General features: G+C 45.9%; 1 protein-coding gene across 1 annotated transcript; it reads right to left on the reverse strand.

The window, feature by feature from the left end:
* Positions 1–306: 306 nt before the first annotated feature.
* On the reverse strand, positions 307–12,535 carry LOC129327246 (zinc finger protein 397-like). Its single transcript, XM_054975731.1, has 6 exons — positions 12,469–12,535; positions 9,944–10,452; positions 9,681–9,792; positions 5,854–6,350; positions 5,584–5,701; positions 307–5,015 (listed from the first exon to the last, which is right to left on the reverse strand). The coding sequence occupies exons 2-6, from the start codon at positions 10,352–10,354 to the stop codon at positions 3,868–3,870; spliced, it is 2,286 nt and encodes a 761-aa protein (XP_054831706.1). The 5' UTR covers positions 10,355–10,452; positions 12,469–12,535; the 3' UTR covers positions 307–3,867.
* Positions 12,536–14,117: the final 1,582 nt, after the last annotated feature.

Raw genomic sequence — 14,117 nt, forward strand, 5'->3', positions numbered from 1 at the left:
GGTGAAGCCAGCCGTAAAGTTGGGTCAGTATGCACTGGATGCAGAACTAGTTACAAGAGTCCCCCAATAGTCCCCAATCTTTTGAAGCCTCTGGATACCTCTGGAAGAGGGTGGTGGGCGCAACAACAAAATGGCTGCCAGAGGAGGTCAAGCCAACCATAAAATGTCAGGGAGCAAGTTCATGCGTAACTGTGTAAAAGTAACTCTTTAGCATTTCAAGCAGAGGTTCTGTTTAACAGGATGCCTTTTAATCTGCACATGTAGACACCAAAAAAGGAAGGGAAGAGGCCCTACTAACAAAAAAGAAGGAGCCAACAGATAAGACCTCTAATGAACTACATAGAAAAAAGCAAACAATGGTTCATGTACAGATGCCTAACACTCATACACATGAAATACACTACTCGCAAATTTCAACGTAAAAATGTGTATTATATACTGCAACAAACATTATATAGAACTACGGCAGAATGCACAATTGTTCATGCGCAGGAAAAGAATGTAACAAGACAGTGTGTTACACAGAACAATAATATCTATACTACACAACCTAGCAATAAGCACAATTCCACGATGTTTAGAAAATGTACAGGCACAAATTCCACAATATGAGGAGGATGAGCTCCCAGGTATGACCCATTTTGATATCTTCTTCAGTGCTTCTCATCAAACATAAGACTTCCCCAAAATGTTTGAAATAAGGATGCAACCTATGTGTTGTCACGCTAACTGCTGTGCCTTGTAATAATTCTTATGCAGAAGTGAATTTAATCAGAACTATACACTGTTGCTTTTCCTGCAATTCCTCTATTTATGGCTTTACATCCAAATGTTAGTAGTAACACCGTATGGATGAATCTTCCCACAGAAACCTTATTTCAGATGCTGTGGTTGCAGTGAAACATGCTCACGTTTACAGTAACTGGTGGAGGGCAGGAAGTCCTATGGGAGGGGGCTTCCGTGTATCAAGGACCCAGTAAGGGAGTGGGACTACTGGGGAGGCATCCCCTGCATTTATTTTGTGTGCAGCCAAGTGAGTTGTCCCTATAATATTAGAAGACACATCACTGGACATTGGACGTTAACTACATACACTTGTTTCCTGGGAATATCTTTAAGAACAGCCACAATGTTCCTATTACTGAACCCTTTACAATTCAGTTCTAAATACAGTTATCATACCATACCATACAGTCTTATATACTAATAGCTAAAGTGGCCCTGATCTGAGGATACATACATCTGGAGACGAGCCATGAATGGACAAGGCAGATCTTCCTACATACCTGAAAAATGCCCCTGGTTTGCAGAAAAATCTGAAATCTAAAAAAACAAACACGGGGGCATTTAAAAAAACCCATATGACAAAAAGAACACTTGTTGCTTTAACCAGATATCCTCAGCGGCTGTTGCTAGACAACCATAACATTCGATTTATATACCACCCTTCAGGACAACTTAATGCCCACTCAGAGCGGTTTACAAAGTGTTATTATTACCCCACAACAATCACCCTGTGAGGTGGGTGGGGCTGAGAGAGCTCCATAGAACTGTGACTCGCCCAAGGTCACCCAGCTGGCTTCGTGGAGGAGTGGGGAATCAAACCCGGTTCTCCAGATTAGAGTCCCGTGCTCTTAACCACTACACCAAACCATAACAGTTTACCCAGTATTCCAGGCTTGGTTTCTGTCAGAAGGCAGGACAGGGCCCTTTCCAGGGCTGTTTTGGCCTTTAAAAGAGGACTCATCAGAGCTAGGCCCAGAAGCAACCTCTGGGTGACTTGATACCACATAACTCACATGACTGACCCACATCTTGCTGCATGCTACTGTTCAACAACAGCCCATCATCACCAAAAGCCCTTGTAATGTAGTGGTTAGAGTTTCAGAGTAGGTTCTGGGAGACCCAGGTGTGAATCATCAGTCTGCTGTGGAAGCTCACTGGGTGACTGATCCAATCACACACACTCAGCCTAGCTTACCTCTCAGGGTTGTCATGAGGATAAAATTGCAGGCAAGTAGAATGATGTAAGCTTGTTTGGGCCCCATTGTGGAGAAAGACAGTCTTGCTACAATGCAGCTTTTTTTCATTTGCTTTTACTTTCATTAGAAAGTAAAGATGACACATTCAGAAACAGAGATGTCAACTTCAGGTTGGAAATTCCTAGAGATTTGAAGAGCACTTAGAGAGTTTTCTCATTAGCTTAACACAGTTGCAAAAAAATCTCCAATTGGGTCTGTTTAAGACAAACAATTTGTGAGAGACTTTCTTGTCGGTAAGTAAAAGAGCAAGATTCGAGTACAGTAGCACCTTTAAGGCCAACAAGATTTCCAAAGTAGCAAAGAATCAAAGGTACTGATAAAGGGAGCTTTGACTCTTGAAAGCTTCTACCCTGGGAATCTTGTTGGTCTTAAAGGTGTCACTGGAATCTCATCTTGCTCTCTGAGAAAGACGTATCCCTCACAGGACTATGAAATATTGGGGTTTTGGCATCTGATCTTTTGCCAGCAGTACAGAGAACTTGGAGGGAATTATTTTATTTAAAATAAAGCATCGCTTTTTATTAGGCAAGAACTGGATAAGTATATACAGGTGCTAATTAATCCTACGAGTACAGAAAAAAATGCACGCAATAAAAATCAGATCTAACATTTCTAAAACTTACCTAAATACATGAAGTTTGAGGCAAATCAGGTTTTAGCTGACTGGCAGAATGCTACCTGAAGTTTTGAAGTATCTCACCTAAAATCTTCTCTGACTGGAAACCACCGGCAGAAAGCCTGATTAGCCCCCTACATGACACATTTTACAGATAAGGGAGAGCCAAAAACAAATAAATGTTTAAAACTTTAACACATGATTGTTCTTTAAATAAAACGACTGGTCCCCAAAGTGATTATAAAGAGAAGCAACCGGTGAACTGAGATTTATCTTGACAACTCTGAGTTTTCAAAGCAAAGCTGTAAGGCTAAAATTAGCACCAGTTCAAAATTAAAACCACACTAAATGCGCTGTTCCTTCAGCTGTACTAGTGAACTGTCAGGCCAAAAAGCAGCTCTGTATTTTTCCTGTAAAAAGCACTGAGTCATTACTGACCCATGGGGGGACGTCACATCACAACATTTTCTTGGCAGACTTTTTGTTATGGGGTGGTTTGCCATTGCCTCCCCCAGTCATCTACACTTTACCTCCAGGAAACTGGGGACTCATCGACCTCGGAAGGATGGAAGGCTGAGTCAACCTTGAGCCGGCTGCCTGAACCCGGGTTCTGCCAGGATCGAACTCAGGTTGTGAGAAGAGCTTGGGCTGCAGTGCTGCAGCTTACCACTCTGTGCCACGGGGCTCTGACCAGCTTCTAAATCTTACAGAAGTTATGAAACGCTATGAGAATACATAAATTAGCATGCATACATATGATTAGAATAATGAATATGCTCTCCTGTTTACATTGATACACCTTACATTGAATAATCCCATCGGTCTATCAAGGTCAGTATTGTCTACTTAGACTAGCAGTGGCTCTCTAGGGTCTCAGACGAAGGTCTTTCACATCATGTACTGCCAGATCCTTTTAACTGGAGATGCCAGGGACTGAACCTGCCTTTCAAATCCCCTCGAAAAGCCCTGGTGAACAGGCCTTGCGGTGCCTCCTGAATATCTCCAAGGAGGGGATCCTCTCACCTCTTCAAGGAGCCCATTGCACAGAACAGGAGCCACAGGTATTTTTTATACCCACGTGTCTCATTTGATGGATAGTTTGAGTATATTTTTAACTAGAGTTCTCTCCAAACTATGAGCGTCTTTATGGTTTCTCTCCTCTTTCATGGGTAATAAGGTGGCCCTTATGACTGAAACTAATTCTGCATTCTAAGCATTTATATGGTTTCTCCCCACGTGGATTCTTTGATGGGTTGCAAGGTTGCCCTTCTGGCTGAAGGTCTTTCCACAGTCAGAGCACTTATATGGTTTCTCCCCTGTGTGGGTTCTCTGATGAGAAACAAGGGTCTGCTTCCTCCTGAAGCTCTTTCTACATTCTAAGCATTTATATGGCTTTTCCCCTGTGTGGATTCTTTGATGACAAGTAAGGCTTGAACGGATACTAAAGCCCTGTCCACACTCTGAGCACTTAAACGGTTTCTCCCCTGTGTGGGTGCCCTGATGGGTAGTGAGTTGGCATTTGTGAATGAAACTCATGCCACACTCTAAACATTTATATCGTTTCTCTCCTGTGTGGATTCTTTGATGGGCAGTAAGTTGAGAGCTCTTTCTGAAGTTCTTTCCGCACTCTGAGCATTCATATGGTTTCTCCCCTGTGTGGATTCTTTGATGGCAGGTAAGGCCTGAGCTCCTACTGAAACTCTTTCCACATTCTGAGCATTTATACAGGTTCTCCCCTGTCTGGATTCTTTGATGGGAATTAAGACTTGTTCTGTTACTGAAGCTCTTTGCACACTTTGAAGTAGTATATGGTTTCCCCCCAGTGTGAGTTCTTTGATGCCAAATAAAGCTTGAATGGTCACTAAAGCTCTTTCCACATTCTGAGCATATATACAGGTTCTCCCCTGCGTGAGTTTTTTGATGACAAGTAAGACTTGAATGGTCACTAAAGCTCTTTCCACATTCTGAGCATATATACAGGTTCTCCCTTGTGTGACTTTTTTGATGACAAGTAAGACCTGAATGGTCATTAAAGCTCTTTCCACATTCGGAGCATATATACAGGTTTTCCCCAGTGTGGGTGCTTTGATGGTAAGTAAGAATTGTTTTATTACTGTAGCTTTTCTGACACTCCGACCTTTTCACCACATTTTCTTCATTTTGAATTATCTTGTGGGAGTTAAGGCTTGATTTCCCAGTTAAGATTTTGGCACGCTGAGTGAAAGCCCTTTTGCTTTCTTCTTGGACGGGAGTTTCATGAAAACTGGCACCTTCAGAAGCCATGGTTTTTTTCCTCTGCTTTGATATTGCTTCAGTTTCACTTTTCTGCTCTTCTCCCCTCCTCTTGCACTCTTGCCCTGCATGAACACAGAAAGAAATCATAGGATCATAGAGCTGGAAGGAGCCTTAGAGACCATCTGAACCACACACACACACACACCCTGGTCCAATGCTGGGACAGCCTAAAGCATCCCTAACAAGTATTCATCCACCTGCTCCTTAAAGACTATCAATGAGGGGGAACCCACCACATCTTTAAAGCCATACTCTAGTTTTTCAGATACGGGCTTTGTAGTTCCGGGGAAGGAACTATGGGAGGTGGGGGTAGGATATTCCATGAGATAACGGCTGAAACAGAACAAAGAACGCCTTGCATAAAAATAACATTATTTTTGATACGCATTTTGCATTTCAGTTCCTCATGCAAAAACAAAAATTCTTTCCACACTCCACGTTGTCTGAAGTTCAAAGGGCTGTTCTGGAGGTACAAAGTCTTACACGTTTGAAATGAAATGCATCCCAATACTGCAGCTGAGTCTAAATCTCAACACGCCAACTTCCCGGGGGACTGTAAACGCAGCTCATAATCGACAGGCTTACTCTAGGGAAGGAGACGGAGCTGAAATGGGCAACTGGAATCCTTACCCAGCGAGGCGGCACCTCCATCACTTTCTTGGGCGGATCCGCAGAGGAGAGGCCCCTGCCTTGGATCGGAGGGTGCTTTTTCTGACTTGAGGAAATCAGCAGACCCTTCTGACGGACCCTGAAAGAGCAGGAAAGGAATGGGCAGCGGAATTAGGAAAGGGAGAGAAAATAGTTGGGGAAAGGATATTTCCAGGCTGATTTCCTGAAAAGCCGGACACTTGGGCAGGGAGGGTTTTTAGCAGGGTCATTTCCCATAGTCTGCTCTCTCACCTGCTCTTCCTGCTTCCTGGTCTCCACCTGGCTCAGGAGGAAGCCTTCTGCCAGGGCCACTGCCTGGGAACTGGTCTCCGGTCCACATTCCCTGACCCAGCCCTCCATCTCCGGGGGCAGGATGGCCAGGAGCCGCTCCAGGATGAGCAAGTCCAGGATCTCCTTCTTGGTGTGCCTTTCCGGCTTCAGCCACTGGAGACAAAGATGTCGGAGTTGGCTGCAGATCTCCCGGGGCCCCTCGGCCTCCTGGTAGCAGAAGTGCCTGAAGCGCTGGCACGCTGTACCTGCCCTGGTGGCATCTTCAGCCAGGATTTTTCGCACAGGTCCCTCCAAGAATTCCCCTCTGCTTCCAGACTGAATGGCTTCAGGGCCTTTTTCTGCTTCAGGCCTGGCTGCGTTCAGCATTCCCATCTTGGCTCCGGAGCCAAGAATGCCAAAAGATCTTCTTGCCTCACTGCAAAGTCCTTTCTTAAGGCCCCTGGTGAGGCTCCTAAGTCCTGCGAGGGAAAGAAGATGCTTTGTTAGAGTGGTTCCCCAGTGGAACAGACTTCTTCGGGAGGTGGTGGCCTCTCTTTCCTCGGGGGTATTTAAGAAGAGGCTAGACAACTATGATGATTCTCTGACTTACACACATCAAGAGAGGGAGGGCCTGAAGGGATGAGCCGGTGCTTGGCTCTCGTGGCCTTTTCTTATATGCCCACGGTAATGCCAATCTCCACTTTGGAGTCAGGAAGGAATTTTCCTCCAGGCCAGCTGGCCAGGGATCCCGGAGGGGTTTTTGCCTTCCTCTGGGCAAAGAGCAGGGATTGGAGAAAGAGCTGTGAATTTCCTGGTGTGTGTGTGTGTGGGGGGTGGCCTGGATTAGACGACCCTTGGAGTCCCTTCCAGCTATGTTTCTATGTAATACTCTAGGAGGCAATGGCAGCAATGATTATCCCTTTTTGCAAACTGTCGTCTTGGGGCGGGAAAGGGCCTGCTGCTCATCCCCCATCCCTGCAGACAGAGAGGAGTCTGAAGTCACCGTGGAGGTCCACGCTGGAGCCACTAAGGATACGGTTGCATCCCTGCCCTGTTGCAGGAACTCCACAGAAGCAGCTGCCTTGGGGCGTCCTGTCTGAGGCAGCTTTTTCTTCTTTTCCGCTGCTGCTAATGAGCGAGAGGTGTGTGAAGCATCTTTTGATGCTTCAACATATTGCCCTTCTTGGGTTGCATGCACGCAGTTACAGATCACATGCAATTCATTTGCACATGCCTGTCCAAGGAAAGTGGAGGAGGCACAACCCAGTCAAGGATATCGTCTGATGGTGAATTGGATTTATAACAAGTGTTATTCCTCCCCAGTTCCCACCAGTGGGAATTAACATTGCTATGTGCCCACTAGACGTCACGGCATAACGGAAAACTAACCATAGAGTTCAAAACAACTCCTAGAGAGATGGGACATCACTTCTGGTTCCCCAATAAGTGATGTATGCCACCAGTGACAACTGACCCCCCTCACATCCCCACACTGCCTCAGTCTCCCGCTGATTGCCAGGCCAACCTGGCAACCCTAATGGGGAAATACAGAGACTTATATTGTTCTCCTCTCCTCCTTTGTATACTCACAACTACCCTGTGAGGTAGATCTGGCTGAGACGGCGCGACTGGCCCAAGGTTACCCAGCAAGCTTGCATGGTAAAGTAGGGATTCAAACCTGTATCTGCTTGATCCTCTTCCGACATTCTAACCACTACGCACATGCTCCGATTGCTCAGGGAAGCTGTTAAGCCCTCTTCATTTAGTCACAGAAGTGATATTTTTTACAATTGCTGCCTGTGCTGCTAGCCCTTTCCTAGCTTCTCGTGAGTAAACCTTTGCTTCCACTGCAAATACCAGAGATTTATGGTTGTTGTGGGTTTTCCAGGCTGTATTGCCGTGGTCTTGGCATTGTAGTTCCTGACGTTTCACCAGCAGCTGTGGCTGGCATCTGAGAGATCTCTGTCTTTTGGTGCTACACCTCTGAAGATGCCAGCCACAGCTGCTGGTGAAACGTCAGGAACTACAATGCCAAGACCACGGCAATACAGCCCGGAAAACCCACAACAACCATCGTTCTCCAGCCGTGAAAGCCTTCGACAATATACCAGAGATTTGTTTCTGTAATCTGTGCTGGGATGGTATGATTCCCTTAATTTTATCACTGTCATCTTGAAGCAGGTTGCTTAGCTTTATTTTCCAATGAGTTATGCCTGCCACAGATGACCACAGTTTCTGCAGGAGTGCAAGAGGGATGGAGGTCTGTGGAGACTGCCTGGGTTAGGGCATTTCAATTCCTGTTATGTTTCATGCTGTTTTTAAAGATTACATAGTTCTGCTCACATCCAAAAACTGACAATGGGGAGGTCAGAACATAAATGACCCAGGAAGAACCACAATTAGAAAAATGCCTCTGTTCAAAAAATCTCCACCCATCACAGGGCACACAGGGTGATCACTGGATTGGGTCAAAGCTGCGAGAACAGGATGCATTTCTGGAGAAGGTCTGGATGCCTTATGAATTTGGGGCAACAAGTATGAAAGAGGAACCCTGAAAAACTTGTTCATTTGAAAAGAAGGAACAAGACTTTTTTACGGGGTGGTTTGCCATTGCCTTCCCCAGTCATCTACACTTTACCCCCAGGAAACTGGGTCCTCATTTTACCGACCTCGGAAGGATGGAAGGCTGAGTGAAACTTGAGCTGATTACCTGAACCCGGCTTCCGCCAGGATCGAACTCACATCATGAGCAGAGCTTGGGCTGCAGTATTGCAGCTTACCACTCTGCGCCACAGGGCCCTTTAACCATCTTAATAATTGTCTGAACAAGTTCTGTGGCATAGGATCCCTATCAATGGGTCTATAAAATGGAGTGTCCTCTATTTGCTTTTCATCTTCTTCTTTGTAAGGCTTGTTATCCTGAATAACAATTATTACCCCTTTATTCGCTGGCTTAATAACAACAGATCCATTGCCAGATGACAAGTTTTTTATGTTTTTGGGTGACAGGGTTATTATTGAGATCCATTTTAACTGGCCATACTTTGAAACTGTAAAAATGTCATCATTTTCTATCACCCAAATATTTCAGTATCTTTTATAACAGTCACTGTGGCTGTCTGAATTATATTTATTGGCTTTGGTTTTACTGTGCCTATTTTTTTTTGCTATTGATGATTTTGATAGTTAATTATTTTGATTAATGTTATAATGATTAGCTTGACGCCAGATATGCTGCTAGTCCTATTCAGAGAGTATTTCTATATTTAATGTTATTTATACGCCGCCTTTCTCACTGAGACTCAAGACAAATATAAGTTGGCACAATCACTAAGACAAGGAGACATCTCATCTTCTGTACTGGAGAGGGTCCCACTTGCTCCGCTCATGATATTCTTCTTTCTCTCCACAACACCCCTCTGCTATTTATTTGCAAAGGAAGCCAAGATTTACTTATGAGAAGTCAGGAAATTGCAGCCAGCACACACAGGGAGGGTGGAAAACATTCCCTGTGCGAAAGGATACAGTGTGTTTAATCATATCCCTGCCCTGTCAGACCCTGTGTGGAGTAGTGGTTAGAATGCCACACTGGTATCAAGAAGACCCAGGTCTGAATCCCGCTTCTGCCACGGAAGCTGGCTGGATGACCTTGGGCCAGTCACGCACTCGCAGCCTAGCCTACCTCACAGGGTTGTTGTTATGAGGATGAACTGGAGGAGAGAAGAACTATTTAGAAACTGCAGCTGAGGCTGAAATTCAGTTCTCTATCTTACACATACCTCCTAGGGAAAGATAAAATCAGTCCTTACCCATGGAGATGCCACCTCCGTCACTCCCCCATTTGGTCCCACAGAAGAGCGGCCTCTGCCTCAGATCGGATGGCGCCTTCTCTGCTTTGGGTAAATCTCCCTCAGATGGCCCCTAAAAAACACATGAGGGGTGGGGAGAGTGTTCGAAATGAAAAGGGAAGGAATGGAAAACAGAAAAGACTGGGCACTTCAGGAGTGGGGACTTTTAGGACAATCTTTCCAAAACTCTGCTGTCTGGAATTTTCAGGATGAAACTCTCTCACCTGCTTTTCCGGCATCTTGGCCTCTTCCTGGCTCAGGAGGAAGCCTTCTGCCAGGGCCACCGCCTGGGAACTGGTGTCCGGCCTGCATTCCCTGACCCGGTCCTCTATCTCTGGGGGAAGGATGGCCAAGAACTGATCCAGGATCACTAAGTCCAACATCTCATTCTCACTGTGCGTTTCCGGCTTCAGCCACTGGCAGCAAAAATGGTGGAGCTGGTTGCAAACTTCCCGGGGCTCCTCGGCCTCCTGGTAGCGGAACTGCCAGAAACGCTGGCACTGCACATCCCATCGGCTGGTGTCTTCAGTCAGGATTTGGGGCACAGACCTTTCCCAGAATTCTCCTCTGCTCCCAGCCTGGATGGCCTCAGGGCTTCTTCTTCCTTCAAGCCCTTCCGAGTCTTGCTTTCCCATCTGGGCCTAAGAGCCAAGAAGGCCAAAGGATCTCCTTGTTCCCCTGCAAAGTCCTTTCTGAAGGCCACAACAGGAAAAACAGGCCAGACTCCTAAGTCCTGTAAAGCCAAGAAGACAGACTGTTAGCTGAAGTAGGAGAAGACGGAAGTATTGCACCCTCTCCTCTGTGAATTTGTCTACGCCTTCCCACCCACACACAAAGTCATGGCTATCCATCCTAAGGCAAGAAATCCCTGTCAGTTCCATGTTAAATCACGGTCTTTTTCCATCCAGAACAGCCTTCCCATCAATTGCATTGGGGGATTACGTCCCAAAAATATGGGAGAAGGAGAAAATCATGGGTCCACTTCCACACACAATGCAAAGTACTTCTTATTACTTTTACAGCCTTTCACCCTCTAAAAACTTGAAAATCCATCTTCTCCTTTCAGTGGAGACCTTTCTCACAGCCACTGCTCTCTACAGCCCTATTTTCTGAACAAAGAAGCAGGGCCCTGGTGGCTGTGGCCCCATGGGTCACATTTCATTTTCCTTCCCTGGCAATTTGCTTGGTGACTAGTGTTTTGGGGCACCCCATCAAAACAGAAAGAATGCTGAAATTCATTTTAACCAGCCAGCTTTTAATACTATAGTAGTTGGTCATTTTTTGTCACTCAAATATTTTAGCATCTTTTACTAAAAAAATTTAACACTTCGTAGTTGCTGTTCCTACCTGAATTATTTTTATTATTGGATGCTGGATTTACTGTGATTCTTCTGAACTGCCTTTGATGATTTTGCATTTCATTGTTACAAGATTAACTCTATATCCATACATGATGTTCATTCTATTCAGATTGTATAAGACCCTTTCTGTCCAAAATAATATTCTTGTTTCTTTACTACAAAATCTGATCTGTATTTTCAACTTTATCTTCAGATAAATTTTAGACACATCAGATATAATCACAGTTTCTTGGTAGAAAACTAAGGCATAATTCGTAATTCCGTACACATGCCAAATAATTCCATTTTATACGCTAAGGTGGTGGTGGTGGTGGACAGTGCCGTCAAGTCATAGCTGTTTTATGGCATCCTCCAGTGGGGTTTTCATGGCAAGAAACTAACAGAGGTGGTCTGTCATTGCCTGCCTCTGCAACCCTTGGTCTTTGTTGGTGGTCTCTCATCTGATTACTAACCAAGACTGACCCTACTTAGCTTCTGAGATCTGACAAGATCAGGCTCACCTGGGCTATTGAAGTCAGGGCATATGCTAAGGTATCAACAGTGAAATCCTAAGAGGAGTTACTCCAGTCTAAGCACATTTAAATCAATGGGCTTAGATTGGAGTAACTCTTCTTAGGATTGCATGTACCTTGCATGCTGTTAAAGCAATCAAGTAAGTGTAGATGTGATTAGAATCAAACATATTCCAGTTTTCCTACATATTTCTGACCTTCACTCCCAAATGTCAGGAGAAAACCTGATTTTTTCCCCTCCCATTGGTTTCTGACTTTCAGGCACCTTGACACCTCTTTTGCTGGGACACGTTTGAAGAAGGGGAAAAAGGCAGATGAGAGTGGGGCATCATTTCCCATTCTTTAGAACTCTGTTTTGTCCCCTTGGCGCTGGGCTTTGCCATCCTAAATAATTCGATGCCCATTTCACACTCGGACACCTGAGTCCACATCATTTACATCCTGTCCTAAAAGAGATCCCAGGACTGGGGACCACCTACCCTCCCTACTCCCTCCCTTGGGGCGACTCTGTATCTATTTCCACCCTTCGATTCCTAATCTCACCCCTGAGAAAACCTCCCGGGGGTCTGGCCCTAAGAATACCCGGCCGCTTTCCCTCCTTGCCTTTCCTTGATCCAAATCCCTCCTCCCAAGAAGCCCCATCCAGACTGCCCTTCACCTCCCCTGCAAATCCACGATGCCTGGAAGGGGCTGGATCTCCCCCCCACCCCCCACCCCCAGCTCCTCCACCCGCAAAGAAGAGAAAAAAGGAGGCTGGCCGGACGGAGCAGCCCCCGAGCGGCTCTTGCTCCCTTCTCCGGATCGGAGCCCGCCTCTGATCTCCCTTCCATCCGCCCCCGATTCTCCAGCCAGCCCCGGGGTCCCCCCTCAACTCACCCGGCAGGGAGGAGGAGCTGCTGCAGCTTCACGCGTGGGAAAAACAAAGGCCACTTTCCCACGGGGGCAGGAGGGGGGGATGGGATCGAGGCAGGAAGTGACCTCAGCAGCAGCACCCCTCCCTCCTTCTCTAGGGTTTCTGGCTCGCTTCCCTTAACCCTTCCCGCGTGGTGGATCACTAAGAAGGCGTTTGCAAGTCCCATAGTTAAAATCCAGGACGAAGCGCGCAAACCACCTCAAGCCTTTTTATTAGGACTGACCCAATGAAGCAAAACAGTGTGCAAGCTTTCGAGTTCTCCAGAACTCTTCATCAGGCTGGACGTTAGGAAAGAGAACATCCCCTGGTGACGTTCTGCTGTTTTATCCAGGGGAGGAATGAAGTCTATGAGGAGTCTTGCCAACCACCAGGTTTGGCCCAGACAACTGCAATTACAACTGGTCTCCACATGATATAGATCAGTTCCTCTTGAGAAAATGGCTTCTTTGCAGTGTGGATCCTATGGCATTATACCCTGTGGAGCCCCCCCGCTTTCTCCAAATACCACCCTCCCAGGATGTGCCCCTAAGACTCCCAGAATTTCCCAGCTTGGCGTTGACAACTCTTGCCATGATTCTCCTCTTCTGGTCCGTATTAGGAGAAACAAAATGACATACAGTAGTGTGCAAGCTTCCAAGTTCTCCAGAACTCCAAGTTCTCCAGAAGCTTCCAAGTTCTCCAGAACAACCATCCTTCTCCAGAACTCTTCATCGGATAGATGTCACCATTGTTTTTAAATGTAGTCAAAGGTTTTGGATGCAAATCAATACCAGCACCATTTTGAATCTGCATGTCTGCTTAGCAGCTCATATGCAGTACTAACTTGAACAAGGCTTAATATTACATCCCGAGGCATTCCCTCCCCCTATCATTTATTTTCTGTAGCATGCCATGCAGTTTGATGAAGACTTCTGCAGAACTCAAAAGCTTGCACATTTCTGTCTCTCATTTGGTTGGTCCCAGTAGCCCAGTAAGTTGGATGGTGAAAAAAGTTGGCAGGAAGAAAATTGATTCATTTGAAATGTGGTGCTGGAGGAGAGTTTTGTGGCTAACATGGACAGCCAAAAAGACAAATAAGTGGGTACTAAATCAAATCAAGCTTGAATTCTCCCTAGAAGCTAAAATGACAAAACTGAGGCTACTGTACTTTGGTCACATTATGAGAAGACAAGATTCTCTGGAAAAGTCAATAATACTAGGGAAAGTAGAAGGTAGTAGTAAAAGAGGAAGACCTAAAATGAGACAGCTTGACTCAGTAAAAGAAGACTTGTCCTGGATGGGAGATTTCCAATGAAGACCAGGGTTACAGAGGCAGCCAATGACAAACTACCTCTGTCAGTCTCTGGCCATGAAAACCCTATGAGGGGGGTCATCGTAAGTCAGCTATGACTTGATGGCACTCTCTTCCATCAATAGCCCTGGCTAGCTCAATCTCATCAGATCTTGGAAGCTAAGCAGGGTCAGCCTTGGTTAGTAATTGGATGGGAGACCTCCAGTGCAGACCAGGGTTGCTAAGTGAAGGCAGGCAATGGCAAGCCCCCTCTGCTAGACTCTAGAAGTTGGCTATGACTTGAGGGCAGTTTCTTCCACCCCCATCCCCATCTGACTTGAA

The sequence above is a fragment of the Eublepharis macularius genome, chromosome 4 (assembly GCF_028583425.1).
Source record: "Eublepharis macularius isolate TG4126 chromosome 4, MPM_Emac_v1.0, whole genome shotgun sequence".
NCBI lineage: Eukaryota > Metazoa > Chordata > Lepidosauria > Squamata > Eublepharidae > Eublepharis > Eublepharis macularius.